The 26,907-nt window shown below is 38.9% G+C and overlaps 1 protein-coding gene across 5 annotated transcripts in view; it reads right to left on the reverse strand.

Annotated features, from left to right (window-relative positions):
- The window catches only part of L2HGDH (L-2-hydroxyglutarate dehydrogenase), a 44,597-nt gene that overhangs the window by 9,502 nt on the left and 8,188 nt on the right, over positions 1 to 26,907 (reverse strand). For 2 of the 5 annotated variants that reach the window (XM_058738981.1, XM_058738982.1), the window contains 6 exons: positions 22,986 to 23,117; positions 15,611 to 15,773; positions 13,593 to 13,627; positions 7,107 to 7,274; positions 5,749 to 5,906; positions 4,113 to 4,244 (listed from right to left, as the gene is read on the reverse strand). In XM_058738981.1, the coding sequence (XP_058594964.1) occupies positions 4,113 to 4,244; positions 5,749 to 5,906; positions 7,107 to 7,274; positions 13,593 to 13,627; positions 15,611 to 15,773; positions 22,986 to 23,117 (788 nt within the window). The remainder of the gene's footprint in view (positions 1 to 4,112; positions 4,245 to 5,748; positions 5,907 to 7,106; positions 7,275 to 13,592; positions 13,628 to 15,610; positions 15,774 to 22,985; positions 23,118 to 26,907) is intronic. The other 3 variants (XM_058738984.1, XM_058738985.1, XM_058738986.1) reach the window with 3 other exon arrangements.

Here is a 26,907-nt window from a genome sequence, read left to right on the forward strand (position 1 = left end):
TTCAGCTCAGGTCATGATCTCATGGTTTGTGGGTTCAAGCCCCAGGTTGGGCTCTGCGCTGACAGGGCAGAGCCTGCTTGGGATTCTCCCTCTCCCTCTCTCTCTGTCCGTCCCCAATGTGCTGTCTCTGACTCTCTGAAAATAAATAAACTTAAAAAAAAATAAAACAAAAAAAAGAGTCACATGCTCTACAAACTGAGCCAGCCAGGTGCCCCTGGATCTACTTTTAAAAAAAAAAATTTTTTTTAACGTTTATTTATTTTTGAGACAGAGAGAGACAGAGCACGAACAGGGGAGGGTCAGAGAGAGAGGGAGACACAGAATCTGATACAGGCTCCAGGCTCTGAGCTGTCAGCACAGAGCCCGACGCGGGGCTCAAACTCACAGACTGTGAGATCATGACCTGAGCCGAAGTCGGACGCTTAACCGACTGAGCCACCCAGGCGCCCCCTGGATCTACTTTTTAAGTTAACTTCTTAGTTTAAGGTTCCTAGATCAAGTGGTGGTACAAAGTCAAACTCTAAGCACTTGTGAGGGCGGGCCCAGGGTTCTAAATTTTTAGAGGAGATTGCACCTATCCAACATTGCCTCTACCCCCAAGGCCAGGACAGACAATATTCCTTAACACTTTCTGGTGCTAAGGGGATTTTTTTTTTCTAGATTTCCTTTTCACTGAGGGTATAGCCCTTCAAGAGTCCCTGGCTTTATACAGGGGTCTCAGTTCCAAGTTTGTACCTTTTATATATAAGCCTCCTTCCCAGCACTTGAGTTGCAGTTAAAACATATGTCCCTACTGTTTTATATCTTGCTCTACGTGGCAGATACATGAACTTATACAATTGCCAAAATCCGTTGAGCACTTAAGATCTGCATATTTTACTGTATGTAAATCATGTATCAATTAAAAATAAAACTGTTATATTTATATCAAAATCAGCAAATCTAACCCCCTTCCACCCAAATAGCATCAGCACCAATTCCTCTTAGTACACGGGTTTTCAATTTCCTTTTTGTTTTTGCTCCTGGGATGCCCCTTGTTTTGTTGCATTCACAGCTGTATGTATTTCAAGGGATTTTTATATTTTCTCCAGACTCTGGTATTTTGTAGTATGAGGGTTGCCCAACTCTAGACTAGATGTTCCCAACCAAGGGAGATTTTGCCCCCTGGGGGACATTTGGCAATGTCTGAAGACATTTTTGGTTGTAACTAGGAGAGTACTGCTGGCATTTAGTGGGTAGAGGCTAGAGGTGCTGCTAAACATTCCACAATGAACTGAACAGTCTCCTACAGCAAAGAATTATTTGGGCCAAAATTTTAGTTGTGCCAAGATTGAGAAACCTTGATCTAGATCACTTTAATTATAGAACTGTTTGGCTTTCACCTTTGCATTTCACAATGACATAGTATAGTCCTTAGCTATCACTCACCATAAAAACATCTTGCTTAAAAATTTACAATTCCCCAAATAAGACATTTTTTAAAATAAAGGGGAAGAAAAAGGAGATCTTGGCATGTGTGCCTTCATCTTTTATGTTCTTACTGCTGTTAGATTACCATGTCAAATTTACCACAGAACAAATTAAAGGACTTCGTAGATAAAATTAAGAACCTTAGAGATCATCATTTAACAATGACAAATTTATATACCTAACACATGTACTTGACAGATTATAACTTTACACTCCAATCCAATGTTCACTGGTCAATTATCGCCCCAGATGCTCTGGCTAAGCAGAAAGAAGTCACGCTGGATGCCCTTTGGTTTTGCTTTTTGGAATTTTTTTGGATGCCCTTTGGTGGCAATTTAAGGACACTCTCTTGAGCTAAACATCCTGCTGAAAGTATGGCTTCAGTTCTCTTACTATCTAACACTGCTTAATATGCTTCTGCCTCAATATTAATGATGGAGCATTTATGGTTCCGCTGCACTGAGCTGCAAGACAGGTAGGACTTAAGCTTCATAATGCGGGAAAGTCTATCGATCTGATTTTATTATGATGACTTAATACTGCAGGCATATACCAAGGTACAGAGAATAACATAACAAACACCTATTTTCTTACCAAAGAGCTTAAGAAATAAAGCTTATAGATATGACAGAAACCCCCTGTGGAGCTCTCTGATCCCATCCCTTCCTCTCCCGAGAGGTAACCACTCTACTGCATTAGGTGACTCCCATGCTTATTACTATTTTCACATGGTATATAGAATCCCTAAACTATATATGATATTGTTTAAACTGATATAAATGCTATCAAATATATTTTCTACAACTTCCATTTTGTTACTGATAATTTACTTCTTTTAAAAATTTTTTGTTTGTTTGTTTTTGAGAGAGAGAAAGAGACAGAGTGCAAGCTGGGAGGGACAGAGATAGAGGGGACATAGAATCCGAAGCAGGCTCCAGGCTCTGAGCTGTCAGCACAGAGCCCAATGCGGGGCCTCGAACTCACCAGCCATGAGATCATGACCTGAGTCGAAGTCGGACATTTACCGACTGAGCCACTCAGGCGCCCCAAATTTCTTCCTTTTAATAGCTACAGGAATTAAGGGAAAGATGGAATTGCTGAATGTGTTCAGCTGCTCTGTCTCCAAAGAGAAACTCTCTGATTGGGTTAAATTTGTCCCTAAATGTAACCTGTCTACAGTGCTGTGTGTCCTTTTCTACTACATGCTAATGAAACTGGAAAATGAAATTCACACCCTTACACTCAGAGACAGCAATATTCACTAAAACCCAGTTCTACCATATGAAACCCACTGGTTGAAAGAGTTTTCCCCAGGCTTCTATGAAAGGGTGGTAATAGAATATGGGTACTGAATTCACTGCAACTGTTTATATACAGAATTCACGATGTCCACCTATTGTGTTATTCAAGGAATATTAACAGCAGTAACAGATGCCAGATTTGATTAATATATTTTCAGATATAAAACATAACAAGTCTACTAAAGCAGACCACTGAAAACACAAAAGGCTTTTTTTTATAGGTGAGTGAAAGAAAGGAAAGCCTAGATATTTTTATCCCTGCCATTTCAAGAGGTGAATAGAAGGGATGAGAGAGATAAGAGTAAAAACATTAGCTGGGTTTTAATAGTTCTTCTAAGGATTCAAAGAGGCTGGTCTGAGAATGATATATTAGTGTCAGATTTAGACCAGGACACTTAGCTCCCCTAAGGGAGACAGCTGACATGATTATTGCTCTCTTCCCAGGCAAGTTCAGCAGCTGTTCCTGAGAAGACAGACATTCAGTGCCCTAGAGTTTCACGGAGGGATGGATTCACAGAGAGAGTACTTCAAAGTACACTGCTGATTAGGCCTAACAGTAGCTTGGTCAGGGAAAAAGGTGAACATCCTAAAATATCACCAAATGGAAAAAGAAAATTGGCTTGGGTGGTATTTAGGACAATGTGCAGCTCAAGTCCAGAGAGCCTTTTATCCTTGAGAAAAAAGTTATCCTTCCTTTTTAAGTTATCCTTCCTTGGCCCCACATCGCTACAGCACTAAGACTCAGACTGTTACCACATTCTTCCCACTTTTGTCCTCCAACTAGAGTCCCTGAGTGGAGTAGGGCCCAAGAAAGAACAAAAGAGGAAGAGAGGAAGCAGGTAAGATGTCATGTATAGGAGTATGTCTAACAGGTTGTAAAATGTAATCAAAATGTAATTTTTTATGTGTTTATTACCTAATCAGTTAATATAGCGATCAATGATCTCATACAGAGTTTAAATCAAATGGCTTTGCAATGACAAGAGTAAGTAGCCAGGAAGATTAAAAAATTTCAGGCAAGATATTTTTATCATGATACCTAGACATGAAGGCAAAAGTGGCATCACAATACAGCTGCAGTGGAGATTTGAGTTTAATGCTGTAAAGTGGTCTAGAAAATTATAAATGAACCTAGTTCAGGCACCAAGGGACACGAAGCAGCAAGGCCCAATGCATGCGATGAAAAGGGAATTCAACAACTTGCTGGGAAAGAGAGGACACACAAAGATTCACTGGGTATGCTGACTCTGAAAGTATGCTTACCAAATCACCAAGTCAGAACCACCTGCCAAATTCACATAGGTCATGACCATATTTGCAATCCTTATAGCTTTTCCTTACCTAAGTATATCACTGACAGTAATTTCAGGGATAAACTTTTGAAGGTGCTTCACTGTTGCACTGAGAAAACAGGCTTTATACATTTCATTAACTCCATAGGAAAAATTCTGGAACACCAGTTTAATCAAGCCACTGAAAGCAAAAAATTTAAAATCTTTATGAGAGAAAGGAATTCTTTATTACTATAAAACATCTTTACAACTATGAGATTTTTAGGGGGGTGGCACCACAGAAATGTAGGCAAAGTCAGAAAAAAAACACGTATTAAAAGAAAATCAACTTTTGGCCAATGTAAGAAGGAAACTTCATCAAAGAATACCTTCCAAACTTAAATTCCCAGGGAATGCTGGTTTCAAGCTAGATTCTATGAAGCCTGCCAACAGCAAGGTTTTCTTTTCTTTTCTTTTCTTTTCTTTTCTTTTCTTTTCTTTTCTTTTCTTTTTAATTAAAATTCAAGTTAGTCAATATATAGTGTGGTATTGGTTTCAGGAACAGAATTTAGCGATGATTCATCACTTACATATTAACACCCAGTGCTCATCCCAACAAGTGCCCTCCTTAATGCCCATCAGCCATTTAGACCATCCTCCCACCCAACACACCGCCATTAACCCTTAGTTTGTCTCTGTATTTAAGAGTTTCTTATGGTTTGCCTCCCTCTCTCTTTTTATCTTATTTTTCCTTCCTTTCTCCTATGTTCATCTGTTTTGTTTCTTAAATTTCACATCTGAGTGAAATCATATGATATTTTTCTTTCTCTGACTGACTTATTTTGCTTAGCATAATACACTCTAGCTCCATCCATGTTGTAACAGGTTTACTAATGCAAATGTTAGGTGCTTTCGAAGCCACACCTAAAAGGCATTAACAGATCTTTAAATCAGAGCCATTAAGCAAGTGGAATATTTACCCTACTTTTCTTTGGTCAGCCAGAGGTAAAATATTCCAGATCCTCCAGCCAGACTCTACAGAGCCTATGTAAATGTATATGTATTTTTACAAGCACACATGCTGGGAAGCCCCACCCTAAAACCTGTTTCAGAATCAGTGAAGGGTGAGACTCTAGTATAGCTTAATAAGCTTTCTACTGATTTTGATGTAAAACTGTAGAGCGCAACATTATTAAAAAGACCAAACAAAATATCTCACTGAATAGTTCTTACAACCATAAAGAATCTGCCATACAGGTCAACACAATTTATCGTCAGTTTTCCACAAAAGGAAACAACACTGGTTATCAGCAATTTCTCCAGTGATTTTCAAAATGATGGTGACTGGTTGGTTGGAAATGATCTTATCAAAGTAAGCCATCTACTGATTTTGAAAGAAACTTTTTTTTTTTTTTTCAAACTCAACTAGAAGATTAGCCAAACAAGATTTGGGTTGTCAGATATGTGTTTGGCTCCTGGTCTTGTTTTTTTGACCAAGACACCACCCTGGCTCATCAGAATTTTCTTTAAGTAGTTAAAACATTACGTGTATTACATGAAACTCTGAATCCAGATTAATTAAAAAAAATCAACATACCAATCACAAATAAGAGGATTTACGCAATAAACAGAATTATCAAGAAAGACAAAATTTCCCATCTAAAAAATATAAGCATATAAAATCTTTTTTAAGTAAATAAAGTTACCTCTTGATAATTATATCCATAATATCTCTGGCACTGAAGTCAAAGGGTCTGTAGCCCTCTCGTTTAAAGGCAAGAACTGCATTAGGCCCTAGCCAAATACTGCCATCCATCCTTGGTGTGAAATGAACCCCTAGGAAAGGAAACCGGCTATCTGGGACCTATGGATTTAACATGGTAAAGAGTTATTAGCCCCACTTCAAACTGCATTCTATTAAACATGCAAACATGCAACTGGTAATATAAAACACTTTCTTCCCATGCATTTAATTTGCATTACTTTTGATCTGCTACTCAGATATTTCTTTCTATGTTTACATGCTTCTGCCTAGAAATGCCACACAGGAAACACTGATACTATCGATACCAATATACACTGTCCCATGTGTTCCTCTTTCTAGGTTAAAATAAAAAGAGAGAGACAGAGGGGCGCCTGGGTGGCGCAGTCGGTTAAGCGTCCGACTTCAGCCAGGTCACGATCTCGCGGTCCGTGAGTTCGAGCCCCGCGTCAGGCTCTGGGCTGATGGCTCGGAGCCTGGAGCCTGTTTCCGCTTCTGTGTCTCCCTCTCTCTCTGCCCCTCCCCCGTTCATGCTCTGTCTCTCTCTGTCCCAAAAATAAATAAAAAATGTTTAAAAAAAAAAAAAAAAAAAAAAAAAGAGAGAGACAGAGAGAGAAAGAGAGAGAACTGTCCTAGTTCAGGTTACTCCCCACTTCCCAGCCCCTCACCCACCAACTAGCAATTATGTGTCTGGCAAGTAAAATCTCAGAGCTGTCAGAAAAAGAACACACATTTACAGTACAGGCTTTTGGAAAGTGGAAATGCAATAGGTTAAGGCAGATGAAATGTATGTTTTGGCACCATCAAAAACATTAAATAGCTGAATAGTGGCAATTTCACCTGGTTCAACCCAGTAGTTCCAGAGAGAAGAATGAATTCTTCATTTAAATGGTTCTGTCTATACCATGAAACTAGAGTAACCACATCCCCTTTCCTGCACCTATCAATAATGAACTAAGAAAGACAGCTGGGTATCTGGGCATCTTGTAAGGGAAAGTTCCCTTATGAGTGCCCCTTTCATCAGAAAGGAGGAAGAATTAGGTTCCTTCTTGATAGCTCTTCCTGAGGTGCACTCATGCTTTCTAGAGACATGCACTTGTGGGCAGTTAATTATAATTTCATAACTCTGATTTTAGGATAAAGATTTAAAGATTTAATGACAAAAGAAACAGGTGAAAGACTTGCCCAAAAGGCCCTTCAAAATAGCTCTTACTTCTGACCCAAGTAAAAGTTTTTGTTTCATTTCCTTTTTGCCCATAGTCATCTTGAGAAGGGTAAGAAGGCAGAAACATCGTTACCTACCGGATAAATATTTCCTTTTACAAGATAGCATTTTTCTGGCTTCAAAATCAGGTAATCTCCTCGGAATGGTACAATTCGAGGATCAGGATTACAGCCACTCAGCTCTGAAATACGGTCAGAATAAAGTCCTGCACATGTCACCACATACTGACACTGAACTTCCTCTCCCTAGTGCAAAAGAAAATATGAGTAGAAAGCAATGAGGAGAAAAATAGGTCAAGGGGGGGAAAAGATGACAGAAAAGATAATAAGGGTACAGAAATGAACTTTCCTCTATTTCTTTTAAAAGAGGAAATCAAATACAAGTATCAGCAAAATAAGTTCTGCAGCATTTAGGTAGCAGCTAGAAACTTACGGTAGTGGCACATAAGAGGATGTCACCTTAAATTTTATACTTTAGAGATAAAATCAATGACCCTGCAAGGATACTTAAATTAGACAAACACACACTCCTATTTCACTAAGCTAGCATCAAACTTAACTATTTGCTATATTAAGAAACAAACTTCATTTAGCTGGATGGTTCCCCCCAATTTGGCCTCTTCTGTATTTCAGACAGCTTCTCCCATCTTATCTAGGAGTTAACCCTGTTGCTCTCAGGTTGCTCACACTCAATAATCTAGCTCACTTCCAACTGTATCCTACCCATCAACCGATTTCTCCTTCCTGATCAATATCTACTTTGCAAATTGAGGCTACGTTTGAAATGTTATCCTTTCAGTCCACATTTACTGAGAACACACACTATCGTCAAGGTTTGCTTTAGTGACTAGGAGACCACTAATCTTAGGCTGTTTGTATTTTCCCATACATTTTATTTTGTGATCATCTGCATATTTTTCTGCCTTATCCTGCCAGGGTTAGTCAATTTGCCACCCTATTTCCTAAATGGTTTCCTTTAACCCCAATTCCCCACTATAGTTTAATTCCCATCTCTTTAATTTTTACAGAGTAAACAACTAGCACCTCCTTGCTCCAAGTAATTTGCTGTCCCTAGACTTCTTTCTGAAGTCAACCTGTTTCTGAAGCCTCAGAGTTCTTACCTGTCTCAACAACATTTCTTTCCAGCCCCTATTGATTCAGCCTTATTCTATTTTTACATCCTATTTTTGCCTAGCTGCAAAGGTAAGTCTCTTTTTTTTTTTAAGTTTAGTTATTTATTTCGAGAGAGAGAAAGCGGGGGAGGGGCAGAAAGGGAAAGAGAATTCCAAGCAGGCTCCGCGCTGACAACACAGAGCCCTATGCAGAGCTCGAACCCACAACTGTGAGATCATGACCCGAGCAGAAATCAAGAGTCGGGAGGCTTAATTGACTGAGTCATCCACCCACCCCTAGCTTCTTTTTGAGTTATACAACTCACACTTCAGACAAAAGTCAGATGAAACTTTTTTGTAATGAAGTCAGATTCGCTAGACTAAACCATAATAGTTTAAAAACCCTTGAAGTCAAAAGAGCTATGTCAACAAAAACAAAAAATGCCTTCTTTTAAATAGGTTCATATCTTTCCTGTTCATCTAGAGTTATACCAGAAGTACAAGAAAGATTTTTATGTGATATAAATTTACTAGTTCCTACTTGAAAGGTCAGTCATTCTTTTGTTCTTGCAACATAAGTTGTAAATACAACTCTGGATAAATGTAAAGATAAGAGAATTTGTAGAATGGTACCAGTATGCAACAACCTAGAAGTTCTCTTTAAAAAACTCAAGGAATAATTCCAAAGGAAGAAGTGACTAAAACCTATCATAGGTCCCTGAAATCATTTTATGCTACACATAAAATAATAACTAAATTCAGTAATACATTAATTTCACATCCAAAATGGAGATTTAGATAAACAGTGAATGATGTATTTGTTCAAACAAAAATCTCTTTTAAAAAAACAAACTATGCATCTCTATTGCTATTTCAGAAGTAAAACAAACTTTTTCCTAATATGTATAAATCTTTAGTTTGCAAAACCTCTCCCCCCAAATTTATTAATTTAATCTCTTTAACCTCTCATAAAAGCATAGAAGTTCAATTTGATAAGCTGACTCAAAAATTTTACATTATATCTAACTATACTAAAAGTAAATGCCCAAATAAAAGGCAACAGCCCTTCGATGAGGGCAAGAGTAGAAACAGACTTTTAATCCTTCTTTGAATGGAAATCTTAGATGCACTGTCACCTGGGCCACATGACCCAGTGGATCCGATGGTAATCAGGGTGTCTATGGCAAATAGTGATGTCTTATGGAGCCTTTGCTAGGTCCCTATAGCCAAATCACAGCACAGAACTTTAGGATTTTGGAGGAGTTATACCATCCTCTGCAGATAACTGTCTTCCTTTTGAGAAAGTACTTCTGGCTTTGACTCAACACTTGACCACAGGTCACTAAGTTACCATGTGAACTACTCATTATTAACTGTATGTTGTCTGACTCACCAAGCCACAAACTTGGGTGTGTACAGCAGTACCCTGTCATCAAGGGGTAGCAGAATATACAAGGTTAGGGTTGTGCAGGTCCTGCAGGCACACATAGATTGTGGAGGCAGGTGGCTCAAATTCCCATGGCCCCTAGTCCTGCTAAATTACTTCCTCCTTCTCAAGCTGCTCCTGTGGCCCTATGAGAAGTTCTCCATGATCAGTTGACCAAAGAAGAAAAACTACAGGCTTGATTTACAAATAGTTCTGCACACAACATTCTGGCACTGGAAAGTAAACAGCTACAAACCAGAGTCCCACTCAGGAGTGACCCTAAAAGACTGCAGTGAAAGGAAATCTTCCTGGTAAGCAGAACTCTGAACACCATACCTGTTATATATCTTACCTAGAAGCAGACATGACTAAAAGTATGGATCTAGGGGCGCCTGGGTGGCGCAGTCGGTTAAGCGTCCGACTTCAGCCAGGTCATGATCTCGCGGTCTGTGAGTTCGAGCCCCGCGTCAGGCTCTGGCTGATGGCTCGGAGCCTGGAGCTTGTTTCCAATTCTGTGTGTCTCCCTCTCTCTCTGCCCCTTCCCCGTTCATGCTCTGTCTCTCTCTGTCCCAAAAATAAATAAAAAAATAATAATAATAAAAAAATAAAAAAATAAAAGTATGGATCTATATTGCTTCATGTGCAATGACTAATGCTATGGCTGGTTAGTTAGGAAAAGGAGCTCTCTGGAAAAAAAAAAAAAAAAAAAAGTATATGAATGGACCTTTCCAAACAGGCTCAGTGAGTAAAAGATATATGAGCTCCATAGGAATGCTCACTGAAGAGGAACCATGGCAGATGAAGATTTTGATAATCAGTAGACAAGATGACCTGCTCTGTGGATGTTAGCCTCTTTCTCCAGGCATCCCTGTCCTTACCCAATAGCCTCATGAACTAAATGGTTATAGCAAAAAGGATGGAGGTGGTGATAGGTTCAGCAACATGGACTTACTCCCTAAGGCTGGTCTGTCCATAGCCATGGCTGAATGCTGAATCTGCCAATAGTAGAGATCAATAGAGCCAAAGATATGGTCCCTGGACCACTTCAATTTAAAAAAAAGGGGGGGGGGCAATACTTAGTCCTCACTGAAATAGATACTTGTTCTGAATATAAATCTGTCTTCCCTGCCCACAATGCTTCTGAAGAAACCACTATCTGTGAACCTACAGGATGCCTTATTCACCATTAGGATATTTTGCCCAGAAGCATTACTTCTGATCAGTAAGCTTATTTTACAACAAATGAAGTGTAACAATAAGCTCATGCTTGTGGAGATCACTGATTTGACCATGTTCCCCATCATCCTGAAGCTGCTAGGTGACAGAAAGAAAAACGGGTTTTTTGAAGATGCAAAACAAAACTAGCTGACTGGCAACACCTTGCAGGTCTGGGGCAATGTCTTCCAGGATGTTCTATATGATTAATATATGGTGTTGTTTCTCCAGAGCCAGAAATCAAGAGGTAGAAATGGGAGTAGCTCCTTACTATTAGAATAATCCACTAATGAAATTTTTGCTTTCTATCTTCACAACTTTGGGCTCTGATGTCTAGAAGTCTTAGTTCCCAAGGGAGAAATGCTGCCATTAGAGAATAAAAAAATGATTCCATTAACCTGTAAGTTGACACCGCCATACCTGGCCACTTTGAGTTCCTTGTATCAGTGAACAGGCAGAGGGGATTACTGTACTTAATGGGAAACTGAAAATAACTCTCAAGGAGAATGAGAGTTGCTACCACACAGAGAGCTTGTGGGTGATAAAGAGAAATACGTCCCAAATATAGATCTCCTAGGGCATGTCTTAGTACTCCTATGATTGATATAAAAGTTAATGGAAACTATCACAACCCAAAACAGGCAGGGCTGCTAATTGCACGGACACTTTGGGAATGAAAGTTTGAGTTGTCCCACCACACTGGAACATGACCAGCTGAGATGCTTGCCAAGAGCAAAGGAACTATGGAATACGTAGTGAAAGAAGGAAATTATAAATATCAGCTATAACCACATGATCATAGTGGTTATGAACTGTAGTAGTTATGAATATTTCTTCCTGACTTTGAAATAAATATATTTATCTATATATTACGAATATCTATATTAGTAATCTACATACTATCTATATACTATATTAGTAATCTATATTACTATCTATATATTATTAATTCTTTCTTTATCCTCACTGTTACGGACTGAATTGTGTCTGCCCCCACAAGGGCATACACTGAAGCTTCTGCTCCCAATGTGGCCATTCGGAGACAAGAGCCTTTGGGGAGGTAATGAAGATTAACTGAGGTCACCTAATCTGCCCAACAGGACTGGTGTGCTTATAAGAGTAAGAAATAGCAGAGACTGCTCTCTCTCTGCACATGTGCATGCACAGAGAAGAGGCCATGTGAGGACACAGCAAGAAGGCAACCATCTACAAGACAAGAAGAGAGAGCTCATCAGAAACCAATCCTGATGGCACCTTGATCTTAGACTGCTTAGACTCCAACTATGAGAAAATAAATTTCTGTTTAAGCCACCTCATCTGTGGTATTCTGTTATGGTACCCAAAAAGATTAATACCATCTCTACCATTTCTCCATTATCTAACACAGCGTTTCTCAAACTCAGTACCACAGACATTTGGGGCCAGATACCTCTTTGTTATAGAGGCCTACTCCTCACATTGCAGGATGTTTAGCAGCATTCCTGGCCACTACCTGCTAAATGCCAGTAGTGCTGACCCCCTCCATTAGTTGTACCAACAAAAATGTTTCCAGACACTGCTGAATATCATCCCCTTGGGAGCAAAATCACCTCCAATTGAGAACTATTGATCTAATAAGTTTAAATAGTGGTTAACCTTGTATCTCAATATTTAAGTTAAAGGATCTCAAAGAGGGAATGTGACTCAGCTAAAAAGAAATGAACACCACCCAAAGATGGATTGAGTGGACTTCCTATCTTTTTCGAAGAGTTACCATGTCTTCAGTTGTATAAAAGATAATTTCATCTTGTAGGTGGAACAGTAATTTTACTACTGTCTGTACTTGGAAGTTACATGTGGTTAAAAGGGGTGTGAATGAATGCCAAGTTGAAAAGGAATGGACTACAGGCATTTATCTTTGTCGATTTGGTTAAGGTGGGAACTGTAACTGACAGAATTCCCTTCCCTGTAATGGTTCCAACTTAAAATTAATCAAAATAGGAATTGCATATGATTTGGCAGGCAGAAGTAAAGCAGCAGCCACTACTCTCTGAAGGTCATTCTAGTCCAACGTGGTGACAAAACTCACTGCTCAGGGAATGACAGTTCCATATCTAGCTCTGCTTCCCAACTACTGATCCTACTGACTAACTGTTGCCCTAGCCCACTGCCTGGGTAAGAGGCAAGAGCTCCCCCAGAATGCCTCATGAGCTTCCCATTTGCAGTCCCACTTTAGCAGTTGGACACATCTGGCTTCTCAGACCGGCTGGAAATGCCTCTGATCTACCAACTCCCCTTCTGGGCCTTTGCTTCCCCAGAAGCCCTCACAATTGTGTAATGCCTAATTCCTATCATGAATCCTACAACCTCATTAATGATTCAACTTGCCTGACTGAACTCTGATCATTCAGAGAACACACAGCAAATGTAATGCTTCTCTGCCATCCAATAGCTCTTGTTTTAGACTACGTGGAGGTGAAGGAAACCAGTTCATTTCCCTCTGAGCAATCTACGTGCCACCAAAGTCCTCTAATTGGTAGAAAGCTAATAAGTAAATGCAGATAAGTAGGCGGAGCAATAAAGTATTTATCAGTGTTGCCTTAAACACTCCAAGTGCTTATAATCCTATTCTTGGCTGGCACAATCACTTTGTGAATACATTTCCAAGTTGAAACCCTTCTTAGAAAGCAAGCTTTGAACTGCCCTCAAAGAATTTCTCTCAGAACAACTTCTACATTATACAAAATTCATAGAAAACAGCGCTGTGATTAAACTTTTTGAGGGAGGAGGGGGGTTAAATTAGATAAAGTAGTTTTGCTTAAGAATCTTTACCTTTGTATTCCTTATAACAATTGGATATTTCATCCCTGAAAAAAAAAGAATTAGTGAAAGATTTTTAGTAAAATAAGGCCTTCATTATTAGAAATATTATACTAGTAGCAAATTTAAACAATTTTCTTCTGCTTCCCACTTTCATTCTAAAGCTTTTTATGAAACAAGATTAAACTAGTTCATATTTGATAATATATAAAACTCTTGGCATATTTTTAAACTTGTTTTAATTCACTGAATCTATGCTAATAGACCACTCCCCACTTCAGATCCAACACAAACAGTTCTGGCTTTTCTCTGGACTACAATCCCAGAAACGATTTTGTAAAAGATCATTAATCAGTATGTATTTTCACAAAGGACTAATGAATGCTTTTTTGTCTAAGTGTAGGTAACCTGAGTCTTCGTGGATTCTGGGTTGTGTAGAGAAGCAACACAAAAAGTTCCAATCATAAACTATTTATAAAATTATTTCCCAATCAGACACATGGGGTCTCAAAGTCTTAAAAAGCATATGTACATCAAGTAAAGAAACAATCTATTTGTATCATAAATTTGATTTTATGCTACCTACCTATACCAACATTAATTATTTAACAGTTTTGTTCATCATATTACAATTCAGAAGGACACTGGGAAAATGATTCAGATGGCTCAGATCTCCTTAAAAACCTGTCAAGGAAGAACTGAGCACTACACTTTTTCTCCTTCAAATTTCCCAATAGCAAAAATGTCAAAAAATTCAAGGTTACAAATCTATTTATTGGGTTTTAAAAAAAAATTGTCAGCAGGGCACTTGGGTAGCTCAATCAGTTGAATGTTCAACTCTTGATCTCAGCTCAGATCTTGATCTCAGGATCGTGTGTTTGTGCCCCACCTTGGGCTCCATGCTGGGCATGAAGCCTACTTAAAAAAAAAAAAAAAAAAAGGAATAAAATGTCCCCACAACAAAGCAAAACAAAACAAGCTCTAAGTAATCCACAATGGGGGGGGTGGGGAGCGGGTGCAAGGGGACTTCAAAAGGGCTCAGTTGTGCCCTGTCTCCAGATAGTCTGATCCACTAAGACTGAGTATGCTAAAAATTTTTAACTTTTATTACTATTTTTTTTTATTTTAGAAAGAAAAGGAGAGAGCATGAGGGAAAGGGGTAGAGGGGCAGAGAGAGAGATTCCTAGGCAGGCTCCACGCTCGGCACTGAACCCAACACAGGGCTTGATCCCATGACCCTGGGATCATGACCAGAGCCAAAATCAAGAGTCAGACACTCAACCAACTGAGCCATTCAGGCACCCCTCTATTCTTATTCTTAAGAATTAGAAAAGGCCAATTGCACATTCAACATTTATTCCAAAATGTCAAATAAGTATGATTGTAGATCATTCATCTGTAAAGTTTGAGCATGTTTTGAGTGTAAAAACAAAAACAAAAAACCCCACAAAACAACAAGAAAAAACTCAGGCTATTAATTTCTCATATTACCCGGAGAGAAAGTTTGAGCTGAAATCAAAAGCCGGATACTCAACCAACTAAGCCACCCACGTGTCCCTGCATTTTTTTTTTTTTTTAAGATTTCATTTTTAAGTAATATCTATACCTAACATGGGACTCAAACCCACAACCCTGAGATCAAGAGTTGCATGCTCTTCCAACTGAGTCAGCCAAGTGCCCCCAAAACTGCATTTTCAATAAGCATCCCCAAGGAATTCTGACTGTAACCTACAAAATAAGCAAGTGTCTGGGGGCTCGTTTTCCATTAACAGCCTTGGCAGTTCAGGTTTTAGCGCCAATCAGAAGTGTCCAATCAGTGACAAATTCTATCAGCACAAGACTCACCAGAAGCCCCAGTTCTCCCACGTCCAATCTCACACTCATCCCTTCTGCACATGCATCCAGCTTTGCGCCCTACTTTAGCCTAGTTCCTGGAGGCCCTCCCACCAGCACCACGCCAGCCAAAACTAGTTCCAAGTTGGTTCAGAAGTCAATACTAGTATTCAGAAGAAAAGACAAGGATGGCTTACCATCTTTACTTCTTGAAGGACTTTCTTTAGCCAATTCAATATCTTTTACTTCAAAATTGGTCAAGACAAAGCCACCTGCTTCTTGGAAATCCTTGGCAAATGACAAAGCCACCTGCCGATAGTCCACAATGCCAGTGTATGGACAATCAATAGCCATTAGACCCTGAGATAGGATTATGAAAAAGTCAAGATAATACAATTAAAAATCATTGAGGATAGTTGTTCAATAAATTTTATTTGCGGCTGAACTCTTTTACTGTTAACTTTGATGGATCACATGTATTATCATTTCTTGCCAAAAATTCAGTGCCTAAATTTGATGTTGAATAAAGTGTCTAGTAAATAAAGAAATAATACTAGCTAAGTAAGAAAATCTCTATACTTAGGAAATAATTCTCCTCTAGGGAAGTTAATTTTGCTGGGCTCTTCTGGCTACTACAATAAATAGCTACAGGCCACTGCAGGTCAGGTGGCTGGAAAAGAACCAGGCAAGCAGGACACAAAAAAACTGCTACAGTTTTATTCATCCCTCACCATATCTGATAGTGAGTCAAATTCGGAGTCAAATTCTGTATCACCATATGATTGTTTTAAACAAACTCCATGGAGATTTTCCCATGCACATTCAGTGAAGACTCAGAGTTGTTCTAGCTTTTTACATTTGCAGAGCATTGATTTAATTTGCTGCAGACTCTTATCTTCAAGACTACAAACGCTGAATGGAGATTTTATGTAGTTAATGCAAACTTTCACTTCAGGTAATATAAGAAATTAATAGCCCGAGTTTTTTGTTGTTGTTTTGTGGGGTTTGTTTTTGTTTTGCCACTCAAAACATGCTTAAACCCTACAGATGAATGGTCTACAATCATACTTGTTTAACTTTTTCAACAAATGCTGAATGTGTATTGGCCTTTTCTAATTCTTAAGAATAAGAATAGAGGGGCGCCTGAATGGCTCGGTTGGTTGAGTGTCTGACTTTTGATTTCGGCTCTGGTCATGATCCTGGGTTCATGGGATCGAGCCCTGCACTGGGCTCCATGCTGAGCGTGGAGCCTGCTTAGGATTCTCGCTCCCTCCCTCTGCTCCTCTCCCTGACTTGCACACCCTCTCTCTCTCTAAAATAAACTTAAAAAGAAAAAGAATAAGAACAGAATTTCACATACCAAGTATTGACTAGATTTTGGTGGATCCTTGGGAATAGCATCATTTTCTGTTGCCTTACTGTGTATGTGAGTGTATCAGTTCTGCTAATCAACTTTCCTAAGAGGGTGGTAGCCTGGTTCCTGGTACAACTAATGCTGAGAAGCTGAGTGTGACTGGTAAATGCTACCATTCTCTTGTCTGGCCAGCAGGGAACTGGTGTTGTTGCAGTTTTACAATAATATCTGATAGTATTACTTTATTTTTTTTTTCAACGTTTTTTTTTTTTTTTTTTTTTTTTTTTTATTTATTTTTGGGACAGAGAGACAGAGCATGAACGGGGGAGGGGCAGAGAGAGAGGGAGACACAGAAGCGGAAACAGGCTCCAGGCTCCGAGCCATCAGCCCAGAGCCTGACGCGGGGCTCGAACTCACGGACCGCGAGATCGTGACCTGGCTGAAGTCGGACGCTTAACCGACTGCGCCACCCAGGCGCCCCGATAGTATTACTTTAAATATCTTATTCTTATAGTCAGTCCCACCGCAACTCCAATACATTTACTTGCTTAGCCTTTAAAAGCTTTTAACTTTGCTACCCATCCCTGACCATTAATTCCAAATGTCCAGATCACACCAGGGGTAAAAGGCACATAAAACACACAACAGTCTCTTGTCACAAATTGAAAGCAACATTTGGCAAAGTTTATTCTTGCTTCCAGAATATGAGATCATTTGCCAAACACAAAAATCATTCCTTCTGTCTCAATGTAGTAGATACAAGTTTAAGATTTTTATATTAGACCTTATATTGCCTGACCACTTCCAAATTCACAAGTCAATAGTTATAATCCAACTTCAAACTATAAACAATATTTAGGGCACAATACCCTTGGAAAAATTACCTTAGGATAATACCAAGAGTTTAGTCACAAAAACTCAGTTTGCATAAACGACATGACAAATAAGATAACAGAGGGACAAAAACATGCTGTAAAAGTGCTTCATATCAATAGTTTTTTAGAAACCCAAATATCTTCCTTATTCATCTTATTTTCCTATTACCCAATACAATACCTGACACACAGAAGGCACTCAAACATTTACTGAATGAACTTCTGAGGACTGTCTTTAAACATACTAGATATTCCCCCTTCTCTACCTTCCCTTAAAGGTCTCCCTTCTTTTCTTTCTCTTTCTAGTCTCGGTTTTGCTCCTCCTCATGAGATGTTGGTGTGCCCCACTCTACATAAATGTTGGGGGAAGGTAAGGTCGAGTGAGTCACTGCTGCTAAGCAATCCAATACCCTGGCACAGGATGGGACTGGTGGACAGGCTGGCTGTCAGCTAGGGGGCTGGGCATGCACCATACAGGTTAGCAGGTCAGAGCTTGAAATCTGAGGCCACTGCAGGTCAGGTGGCTGGAAAAGAACCAGGCAAGCAGGACACAGAAATTTGGGAGTTGGAAGTCAGTCAGGAGGAGAGAAGAACAGATGAATGTGTGGTTCACCAACAGTGTTTAAGAAAGGGCAGCAAGATCAGGAAAGCTAAGGTCAGAGTGAGCAATCAGGATTTGCCCAGACAGAGAATTGGCAAGAGCTATCCTCCAAACTCAAAGTTTACAAAGGCATTTAAAAATTTTCTAAGATGGAGGCACCTGGGTGGCTCAGTCAGTTAAGTATCCCACTTCGGCTCAGGTCATGATTTCGTGGTTTTTGAGTTTGGACCCCATATCAGGCTCTGTGCTGACAGCTCAGAGCCCCGAACCTGCTTAGGATTCTGTGACTTCCTCTCTCTCTGCCCTTCCCATCCCCTCTCTGTCTCTCAAAAATAAATAAGCATTTTTTTTAATGCTTATTAAAAGCAGGCTCCACACTGCCAGTGCAGAGCTCGATGTGGGGCTCAAACCCACAAATCGAGAGATCACAACCTGAGCCAAAGTCAGACACTTAACCAATTAAGCCACCCAGGTGCCCCTATTTAATCTCCTTCTTAAAGAGACCTGGTCCAAAAAGAGACCTATTAGAGCTGCCCTGATAAATTTTTTCTTTGTGGAGAGGCTGGAAGAAACAGATATGACCCCATACCATAGAAATCTTGCCCACCAGTCCTGGTAGTAGCATAGGGTTGAAGGACAAGGGAGAAATTCACTCAAGAGACCTTTCTGAAATAACCAGACTGTATTTTCCACTATACATTGCCACCATGAAATATATCTAGGCACAGATAATTACAATGTGCCATTATATAAAGTGTCAGATAATGCTAATGTGGCATTATATAAAGTAGATCAGTTCTGCAGAGGCCGCAGAGAAAAGCAAGATGTACCTCCTTTATAAGTTACACTCCTTACTTATCTTTCAAGTGAAGGTTCACCTAAAGAATGCTTTCTTAAACTCCTGGATGAAGCTAAAAGCTTTTCTGTACATCGATATAAACCGAGTATCAGTTCTATCAAAATACTTATCACTGTATTAAAATTACATCTTCTGCTACACTGTAACTTTCTTTAGGTTGACCACCATTTCTTCCTCATCTTCTTATCTGTAGTACCTACCATAGTATTTGGCATTTAGTAAAGAAGAAAAAAGAAACTGAATAGAAGAAATACCAATTCTGAATCAGAGCTGGGGGCAGGGGACTCTTTAGAAGCTGTGTGACCTTGGCAAAGTAACTGAATCACTTTATTCATTTTTAAGACAAAAAATACATGTAGATATGTAATTTGATGATCTATGTACACATAGCTCATCTACCTCATTCTGAGACCTGTAAAGATCACATGATCAGGGGCACAGCACAATATCCAGACTCATCTTTAACCTTATGATGTGTGAAAAGCTGGTTTCTTTCTTTTTTTTTTTTTTTTAGACAGAACTCTTTATTTAAATTTTTTTTAACATTTATTTATTTTTGAGAGACAGAGCGTGAACAGGGGAGAAGCAGAGAGAGAGAGAGAGAGAGAGGGAGACACAGAATCTGAAGCAGCCTCCAGGCTCTGAGCTGTCAGCACAGAGCCCAATGCGAGGCTCAAACTCAAGAACCATGAGATCATGACCTGAGTGGAATTCCAACACTTAACTGACTGAGCCATCCAGGAGCCCCAAGAGAACCATGTATTTAAACCCAACTTCAACTATATAACTAAAGATAACTTCAGGGGGAAAAAATCTATTTCTACCTTGTCTTTTTTGCAGAAAAGATTTGAAGCAGCTTGTAAAAACAAACAAGGAACACAAAACAATATATAATAGAGGTGCCTGGGTGGTTCAGTTGGTTGAGCATCCACCCAGCTCTTGATTTCAACTCAGGTCATGATCCCACTGCATCGGGCACCTCACTGAATATTGGAGCTTGCTTAAGATTCTCTCTCTCCTCCCTGCCCTTCTCCCCCATTCATGCGTGCTCTCTCTAAAATAAAAACAAAAAAAAACGGGGGCGACTGGGTGGCTCAGTCAGTTAAATGTCTGACTTTGACTCAGGTCATGATCTCAGGATTTGTGAGTTCAAGCCCCACATCAGGCTCTCTGCTGTCAGCACAGAGCCTGCTTCAGATCCTCTGTGCCCTTCTCTCTCTGCCTCTCCCCCACTTGTTCACTCTCTCTTTCTCAAAAATGGGTAAACGTTTAAAAACAATTTTTTAAAAACAATTGATACTAGCATTACATATTGAGCCAGCTAAGTATATGAATTGGAAAGAAAGAATTATTTGCAGACAGCATTACTGTCAATAGAAAATCCAAAAAAGAATAAAATATAGACAAACTACGAGAATATGTGAATTTAACAACTAAGATGTATGCAAGGTCAAAAATCAATTATATTTTCATACATTTGCAACATACAAGTAGAACATGAACTTTAAGTAACAATACTATTTATGAGAGTATCAAAAACATCAAATACTTAGAAATGAAACTAAGAGATATGAAAGACCTCTGCACTGAAAATTATAACACATTTTTGCAATGAATTAAAGAAGATACAGATAAATGGGTGGATCTACTATGTTGATGGATTGGAAGATTAAATACTGTGAAGATATAAATTGTCTCCAATGGCCCTACAGATTCAATGCCATCTCAATTAAAATCACAAAAGGTTACCTTGTGGAGTTTAGCAAATTAATTCTAAAATGTATATAGAAATACAAAGATCCAAGAACAGCCATGACAATGTTGAAGAACAAAACTAAAGAAATTACTGTACCAGGTATTTCAGTCTACTAAAAAGCTATGATAATTAAGATATTATGGTAGTGGTAAAACAAGAGACAATGTAACAGAACAGAGTCCAGACATAGAGCCCACACATACAGTCACCTGATATCACAAAGGTAAGACTGCAGTGCAATGCGGAAATAATGGTCTTTTTGATAAACTGTGCTGGGTCATTTGGGTATCCATATGGGAAAAAAAATGTATCTTGACCTCTACCTTCATACAATGGACTATTAATAGTACAGCAAGGAAACTTATAACTACAGTTATAAACTTATAACTAAGTTCAGTCAAAAATGAGCACATACTACATGATTCCACTTAAATACAATTCAAACCTGTGATGTAAAAAGCGAGGATAGTGTTTACTCTTAAGAGAAAGGTAGTGAGGGGCGCCTGGGTGGCTCAGTTGGTTGGGCGTCCGACTTCGGCTCAGGTCACGATCTCGCGGTCCGTGAGTTCGAGCCCCGTGTCGGGCTCTGTGCTGACAGCTCAGAGCCTGGAGCCTGTTTCAGATTCTATGTCTCCCTCTTCCTATGACCCTCCCCTGTTCATGCTCTCTCTGTCTGTCTCAAAAATAAATAAATGTTAAAAAAAAAAAAAAAAAAAAAGAGAAAGGTAGTGACAGAGGGGGCTTGAGGAGAATACCGCGAGGCTGGTAATGTTCTGCTGTTTATGAAAGTTCACCAAGCTGTACATTTATGATTGTTATATGTTATGACTAAGTGAAAAAAAGTCCAAAAAAATCAAGGCAGAGAGGAAATGAGAGTAGAAAGATATAAGGAAATGAAGAAGGAAGTTAAGACATAAAAATAAAAACGTATGCTTAAGGACCTAAATATCTGGCAGGAGTGGGGCACAAATGTGTCTCTCAGCTTCCTGGCAGTCAAGACATACACAACAACACAATCAATGAAATGATTCAGTGTTTGTAAGATAAAAACAAGCCAACTGTGCTCAGAAAGAACACAAGTATTCTTAGAAATGAAGTTTGAGGAAAATTTCTCCTGAGGGTTTTCAGAGAGAGAGATGTTGGGTAACAAAATGAACAACCTATGTCCTTGACCCCATCCTAACAGTAGAGGCCACGGTGTCACAATGACCTTCTCCTTAGGCTGACGCCATAAAACCAAAGAACAATTCAAGGAGAGTAATTTGGGATAGAGGAGTAGCATGGGGAGAGACAAACAGTGCAGTGAAGGTGTGCCACTGTGTATGGGAATAAGTGGTCTACCTATCCTTCAGGATACTGCTCATAAATTGTGTTTTTATTTCCCATACACCAAGCTTTTGATAAGCATTGCCTGGCAGTGAGTTCAAAGTCACATTCTCTAAGACCAGTACCTAGAGTCCTGCTATTGTACATGGTCAATAAAATGGAGGGGGCGGGCAGAACAGGAGATAACAGCCATTCGTTAGAACAGTTAGTGGAACTGGGGGTTGGACTGATAGCCTCTGAAAGACTATCAAAGAAAGTCAATATGCAGAGTAACTATTAAAATATTATTCATGTCTCTTTCCTAAAGAAAAGATCTGTTCTCCCCATAGCATGTTCTAAGCAAGATACTCTACAACCTACCCTTCACACTCATGGATAATGTAGCTACCCTCCTCAAAAATTTTCAGTGGCTCCCCATGCCTACTAATTTCAAAGCTATTAGCAGGAATATCAGGCCTTTTACACACGCCTAATCCTGCCTTTCTAGTCACATCTATTATCTCTCCCTACATACCCTAGGATTCAACCATACCTCACTGTTCAATGCTTTCCCAATATGCCATATGGTCTCAGACCTCCTCTTGCCTTTGTTTATGTTCTTCAGATTTGGTATTTTCTCACAAAGAAAGAAGAAATCAGGTGTTCAGTTTATGGCAAGCCCTCTTGTGTCTGTCACCTCACTGTCACAGAAGCAGTAATTCATGCCTCCTATAAATTCACCCTCAGCCTCCATGTCACAGTACTGAGCCCTAAACAAAAATGTCCCCGTGAGCATGTACATAGAGTTAGTGAATCACTTACCCTACAATATGGCTCCTTCTTTTTTATATCCTCCTGTTGGATTAGCCTTAAGCCCTGGACACCATTCTGCCGGCCTCTCTCATATAAGGCCTGAAGTCTGGGAATTTCTTCTTGTTCAACAGCTACTATAAGCTTCAAAAAAAAAAAAACAAAAACAAAAAAAACAAAAAAGATAAAGAATATGGATAGAGTTAAACATATAGCTTTTATTAGCTATAAAAGATAAAGTCAACAGAAAATCATACATTATTGCATGATTCAAATTCAGTTGATTTTTATCTACTTCTCTCTTTCTTCATGACCTCAATTTCCTCCTCCACTGAAAAAAGTTATCTTAAGAAAACTGCATTAAAACAAATTTTCCCCAAAAGTTAGATGTAGCCTCAATCTCCCCTTCTGCTATCATGGTTGCTACATGAATCTTGGCCATAGCAACTGTTATCAATATCACTCCCTCAATCCCAAAGAGTAAGAAGCACAGGTGGCTTTGTCTTTACAATTAAAATACAAAAACAAAAACAAAAAAACAGAACAAACAGAAAAACAGAATGGCCGCCTTCTTTTTATAAGAGAATGTAAAATACCCATATATCAGAAAGACAGTGGTATTCAGTATAATGGATATCACTAACAGAAAAACTATTCACTTTATTTCCTAGAATAAAGCATATTATAAAATATTTACTAATGCATTCTACTGCAGAGGGGAAAAAAAAAGGGAAATTAATCAACTTTACTTAGGATTCTTTTTCATTTTATTTCTAGGCAAAGTATCTTTTTGAAGTAGTTTCTTCCTTAATTAACAGCTACTAGAAAAGAAAAGCAGAGATGCATATTCACAGGTACGTTAGAATTCACAAATTGCTATTTCACAGCAAGAAGTCACCAGAATTTCATGAGATTATACTTGAAATCAAGGCATAAAGGTTATTTAAATCAACAAATAATTAACCTCAAAAATAAAAGTGGAATCAAAGGACACTATCAAGAAAGAGAAAAGACAACCCATAGAATGACTGAAAATATTCACAAATTACATAGCTGTATAGCAACAAATTAGATAATCTAAATGAAATGGAAACGTTCATAGAAAAACACAAACTTCTAAAACTAACTCAAGAAGAAAAAGAATCTGAATACACCTGTAACAAGTAAAGAGATTGAATTAGTAACTTTAAAACTTCCCATAAAGAAAAGCTCAGGCCCAAGGGCTTTACACATGAATGATACTCTATGTTTAAAGAAAAATTAATACCAATTCTGCATAAACTCTTTCAAAAAACAGGAGAGGAGGGGCGCCTGGGTGGCTCAGTCAGTTAAGCTTCCGACTTCAGCTCAGGTCATGATCTCACAGCCCATGAGTTCAGCGTCAGCCTGGAGCCTACTTCAGATTCTGGGTCTCCTACTCTCTGCCCCTCCCCTGCTTACACTCTGTCTCCCCCCGCCCCCCCCCAAAAAAAAAAACAAAACAAAACACAGAAGAGGAGGGAATACGTCCTAACTAATTCTGTGAGGTCAGTATTAGCCAGATACCCAAACCAAACACAGATATCAAAAGAAAATAAAACTGCAGACCAGTAACCCATATAAATATTGATGCAAAAATCCTGAACACAACAATAGTAAACTGAGTGAAATAACATAAAAAAACTATACACTGTGACCAAGTGGGATTTATTACAGGAGGTAAGATCAATTTAACATCCAAAAGTCAATTAATGTAATATGCCATATTAATAGAATATAAAAACAACATGATTGCCTCAACAAAAGTGGAAAAGATGAGACAGAAAATCCAACACCATTCCATGATAAAAAAAATAAAACAACACTTAACAAACTTGAGGCACCTGGCTGGCTCAGTTGGTAGAGCATGCGACTCTTGTTCCCAGGGTTGTGGGTTTGAGCTCCATGTTGGGTGTAGAGACTACTTAAAAATAAAAATCTTAGGGGCGCCTGGGTGGCTCAGTCGGTTAAGCGGCCGACTTCGGCTCAGGTCATGATCTCGCGGTCAGTGAGTTCAAGCCCCGCATCGGGCTCTGTGCTGACAGCTCAGAGCCTGAAGCCTGTTTCAGATTCTGTGTCTCCCTCTCTCTGACCCTCCCCCGTTCATGCTCTGTCTCAAAAATAAATAAACATTAAAAAAAAATTTTTTTTAATAAAAATCTTAAACAACAAAACAAAACAAAACTATCAATAAAAAAGAACTCCCTCAATCTTATAAGGGGCATTTGCAGAAAACCTACAGCTAGCATCATACTTAATAGTGAAAGATTGAATGCTTTCTCTCTAATCAGCAACAATACAAGGATGTCCATTTTCACTACTTCTATTCAACACTGTATTTGTGATCCTACCTGGGGAAATTAGGCAAGAAAAAAAAAAAATATATATATATATATATATATAAGGTATCCAAACTGAAAAAGAAGTAAAATTATCTTATTTGCAGATGGCATGATCCTGCATATAGAAAATCCTAAGAATCCACACACAAAGAAACTATAATGAGTTTAGCAAGGCTGCAAGAAAAAAGAACAATATATAAAAAATCATATTCTATACATTAGCAATGAATAATTCAAAATGAAATTAAGAAAACATTTCTCCTCACAAAAGCATCAAAAAGAATAAAATACTAAGGAATAAATTTTGCAAAAAAAAATGCAAGACCTGTACACTGAAGAATACAAAACATTGTTGAAAGAAATTAAAGAAGATCTAAAAAAAAAAAATGCGAAGGCATTCCCATGCTCATGGTTTGCAAGATTTAATATTGTTAAGATGGCAATACTCCCCAAATTGATCTATAGATTCAACACAATCTCTATCAAAATTCTAGCTGCTTTTTTGGAGAAACTGACTAACCCTAAAACTCATATGGAAATGCAAAGGACCCAGAAGAGTCAAAATAATCCTGAAAAAAGGACAAAATTAGAGGACTCACACTTCCTGATTTCAAAATATAATCAAGAGCCACAATAATCAAGATACTACGGTATTGGCATAAAGATCGATGTACATCAATGAAATAGAATTGAGAATCTTAAGTATACCATCCTACATTTATGCTCAACTAACTTTTGATAAAGGTGTCAAAACAATCTTTTGATTGTTAGAATCAACAGGAAGAACGGTCTTTTCAATAAATGGTACTGAGACAACTGCGTAGCTACATGCAAAAGAATGAATTTGAGCCCCTTCCTCACACTATGTGCCAAAATCAATTTAAAGTGATCATATACTGTAAGTATAGGTACAGGGCTGGGGTAAGGGGCTCTGCTTCTGGTGGCAGAGTCTGGGGAAGGAGCAGAAGGCCAGCTGTGAAGGTGGTAAGCCCCTGAAATAGCCAAAGAAGCAGGCCAAGGAAATGAACTAGGAAGATAAGGCATTCAAGCAGAAACAAAAAGAGAAGAAACTCAGGGGGCTAAAAGTGAAGGCTGTGGGAAACAATCTTCTGGCCACAGTTGGAATTAAGAAATCTGGCAAAAAAAAAAAAAAAAAAAGTTGTTCCTTGTGCCTGAGGCCTGAGGCAGTGGTGATCTTTAATTCCATTCTTGTTTAAACATTTGGATTACCTGCCATAGTATCTGTTGCCACCTACAGCTAGAATAAAGTGTCATCTTGGACCCTGCTGTATATTTAAGAATACATTTTTGTAAAAATAAAAAATCCTGGGGCGCCTGGGTGTCTCAGTCGGTTAAGCGGCCGATTTCGGCTCAGGTCATGATCTCGCGGTTTGTGAGTTCGAGCTCTGCGTCGGGCTCTGTGATGACAGCTCAGAGCCTGGAGCCTGCTTCAGATTCTGTGTCTGGCTCTCTCTCTCTGTCTCTCCCCTGCTCACACTCTGTCTCCTCTGTCTCAAAAATGAATAAAACATTAAAAAAATATTTAAAAAAAAATAAAAAATAAAAAATCTTAC

Source organism: Neofelis nebulosa, chromosome 7 (assembly GCF_028018385.1).
Source record: "Neofelis nebulosa isolate mNeoNeb1 chromosome 7, mNeoNeb1.pri, whole genome shotgun sequence".
In the NCBI taxonomy this organism is placed as follows: Eukaryota; Metazoa; Chordata; class Mammalia; order Carnivora; family Felidae; genus Neofelis; species Neofelis nebulosa.